This window comes from Saccostrea cucullata, unplaced genomic scaffold (genome assembly GCF_032062105.1).
Source record: "Saccostrea cucullata isolate Sc308-1 unplaced genomic scaffold, CSIRO_AGI_Scuc_v1 ctg1460, whole genome shotgun sequence".
In the NCBI taxonomy this organism is placed as follows: domain Eukaryota; kingdom Metazoa; phylum Mollusca; class Bivalvia; order Ostreida; family Ostreidae; genus Saccostrea; species Saccostrea cuccullata.
In genome coordinates, this window is record NW_026918053.1 from 116,646 (window position 1) to 120,019 (window position 3,374).

Here is a 3,374-nt window from a genome sequence, read left to right on the forward strand (position 1 = left end):
TTTGTCGCAAATAAAACAAGAGGCCCACGGGCCTTATAGGTCATCTGAGTATCACGTAACAACTATCAAACAATGGAGTTTGGTTTGTGTTTTAAACAAGAGGCAAGAAAATTCAAAATTTTGAAAGAGGCACCATTGCTTAATAATGATAAATACATTTTTAGGTCACCTGAGTAAACTCAGGTGACTTATTGCTATCTGATTTCATCCGTTGTCGTGCGTTAACATTTGAACATTTTCAGCTTCTCCTCTGCAACCACTGAACCATTTTCAACCAAATTTGGCACAAAGCATCTATGGGTGAAGGGGAACAAAAATTGTGAATTTCATGATCCCTGTCCCCCTGGGGCCTGAGGGGCGAGGCCAAAACCACTAAAATTGATGCAATCTTTAAAAATCTTCTTTACTCCTGGACATCAAGCAGTCAAACTGTTTGCATAATTGTAATCAGCGTTGAGTCCTCTACCAAAATCGTGAAATTCATGGCCCTGGGGTCAGGGGTTCTAGTGCTAGGGCGGAGCTAAATAAGTATGTAATGAAAATGCATTATTTCTTTGAAAATCTTTTTTTGCTCCTGGGTATTAAATAAACTAAGTACATAGTTATGATGAGCAAGAGTGCCTCTACCAAAATTGTGAATTTTATGGCCCGAGGGTCAGGGTTTCTAGTGTTAGGGCGGGGCTCTATTGATTATATGGTGAAAATACATGAATTCTTTGAAAATCTTCTTATCTGCTCCTAGGAATTAAACTAAGTGCATAGTTATGATGAGCAAGAGTGCCTCTACGGAAATTGTGAATTTTATGGCCCCAGGGTCAGGGATTCTAGTGTTAGGGCGCGGCTCTATTGATTATATATTGAAAATACACGAATTCTTTGAAAATCTTCTTCTCTGCTCCTGGGTATTAAATAAACTAACTAAGTGCATAGTTATATTGAGCAAGAGTGCCTCTACCGTAATTGTGAAGTTTATGGCCCGTCAGGAGTTCTATAGATTATACAAGTGAGGATTATGTCAATTTTGCACTGTTATAGTCATGATTATTTTGTTTGTTTCTTTATTGTATATGCCTCCAGAGGACCCTTGATTGGTAAATAAATAAATATATATATATAAAGCTTTAGTGAAAATACATGAATTCTTTGAAAATCTTCTTCTCTGCTCTTAGGTATTTAATAAACTAACTAAGTGCATAGTTATGATGAGCAAGAGTGCCTCTACCGAAATTGTTAATTTTATGACCCCAGGGTCAGGGGTTCTGGTGTTAGGATGGGGTTCTATTAATTATATAATGAAAATACACGAATTCTTTGAAAATCTTCTCTGCTCTTGGGTATTAAACAGAGGAATACCTATATAGTTATGCTGGACAAGGGCCCTAATCTTCCAGAATTGTGAATTTCAAGACCCCAGGGTCAGGGGTACCATAGAAGGGGGGCGGTACTTATATAGTGAAAAGGAATGAATTGTTTGAAATCTGCTCCTTGGTATTAATTAAATATTTTTGAAAAGCAGGGATGCCTTTTCAAAAATTGTGCAATGTGTTGATCTGGGCCTAAGGGTCAGGGGTTCATGTGTGGTAGGGGCACTACCGATTATTGCTGAATATTACTGATTAGTTGAAATGCATTTTTTGTTCCCCTACTCTGCCTATGGGTATTAAGTAAACAAACTACGCAACTGTTAAGTGTATCGTTAAGATGATCAAGGGTGCCTCTTTCAAAATTGTGAAAGTCATGGCTTAAAACATGAATCAAATTCAATCACTGGAAAGTTGTTACATAATGCTAACGTGACCTATAAGTCCCATGGGCCTCTTGTTCAATATAAATTATTCAATTTGTTCTAATGTCGAGCATGCGTCGAGATATAATGTTTACAGTCTAACTAAACCAAAGGTGAGTAGGGCAGACATATAGTCAAAATTTCTATTTAATTTAATATAAGACTGTAAAAAATATTTATCGTTAGTCATTTTTCTCCTCAAGGAAAGATGAGAATCCTGTTGTGTTGTTACTTTTCGCTTCTCTTGCTGACGATGCAGATGGAGTTTCTCTCCGTCCAGGGATATACGTTAATGAAGCATTTGGCCCAACAAGCCAACGCTCTGGAATATGGACTAAAATTGGCCTCCAAATCAAAGTGGGGACATGGTAAGTGTTAGGTATTTAGTACGATTGATTTGTCATCAATAATTTTGTCATTCTGAATTATAACTGGTACCATTGTTTTTTATTACCTAAATATGTCGGCATGAACAATTTCAAGTCAATAATTATTACCAGGTAAAGCATAGCAAGCCAACTTTTAATTAAGAAAATCTTTACCTGCCATAGAAATAAATGGTTAATATCTGTAGGTTTTAAAACTAAAGCATTTGAGACAAAAAAAGGAATTAATGAATCGCATTACATGATTCATTTTTATTTGTTCATAATTTCAGGTCATGGAACCAGAGTTGCTTTTACAGCAGTCCCATCCAGTACAAAGAAAGTTCGTAGCGGCAACTACGTGTACTACAACAGCATTATTACCAATGAAGGGCAAGCTTTCAAAAACGGGCACTACTTCCAAGCACCACATGATGGTCTTTATGCATTCACCTGGTCAACTCGGCCCTATTCTACCAACCAAGCACAAACCAGTATCCGTGTGAATAAAACCCCAAAACAGTATCAATATTGCTTCACCGGTACTTCTTCCTATACCGATTCTTGTTCCACATTCATCATACTGAGCTTGAGCAAAGGGGATAAAGTATCTATCCATTCCGATTCTTCAAGTACATATATACACGCAACCTACTCCTCGTTTTCCGGCATGTCATTGTAAAGTGATGATTTGTAATTATGCAAATAAAGATAAATAATCCTCTGCATCCTTTTTGTTTTGCATTAGGTTTTATAAAGTATGCTAAAAATATAATGTTAGTAGAATGTTAAACTGCGTACTAACTAGTCCCTCTTTCTGGGACCGTATAAACCGAGATTCTGTATCGTAATAGGTGATGGCACAAAAAGATCCCTCGCTGCACAATGGCCGTAAGTGCCGAGTATATGACAAAAATTGCAGCTCTCCACCAGCAAGTGGTGGCGTTCCCATATGAGTGAAAGCTTTTAAAGAGGGGTGATAAACAACAAACAAAACTAGATGCTGTCATGAGACAGTAATACCCGCACTAAGGTGTTTGCCTCTAAATGCACACTTCTTCATATTGGGCTTTACCAAGGAAAAAAGTCAATATAATTCAATAATTTACATAATACATGTATTCATCAAATTGAGCACAATATGCTCAGGTGACCATGTAGCTGCAGATCTGCAGCGTTATGGTTTTATATATTTGTCTTTGACCATAACGCTACAGATCCCC

General features: G+C 37.2%; 1 protein-coding gene across 1 annotated transcript; it reads left to right on the forward strand.

The window, feature by feature from the left end:
* The first annotated feature begins 1,876 nt into the window (after positions 1-1,876).
* On the forward strand, positions 1,877-2,877 carry LOC134239919 (uncharacterized). The gene is made up of 3 exons (XM_062722080.1): positions 1,877-1,899; positions 1,990-2,154; positions 2,445-2,877. The coding sequence occupies exons 2-3, from the start codon at positions 1,995-1,997 to the stop codon at positions 2,831-2,833; spliced, it is 549 nt and encodes a 182-aa protein (XP_062578064.1). The 5' UTR covers positions 1,877-1,899; positions 1,990-1,994; the 3' UTR covers positions 2,834-2,877.
* Positions 2,878-3,374: the final 497 nt, after the last annotated feature.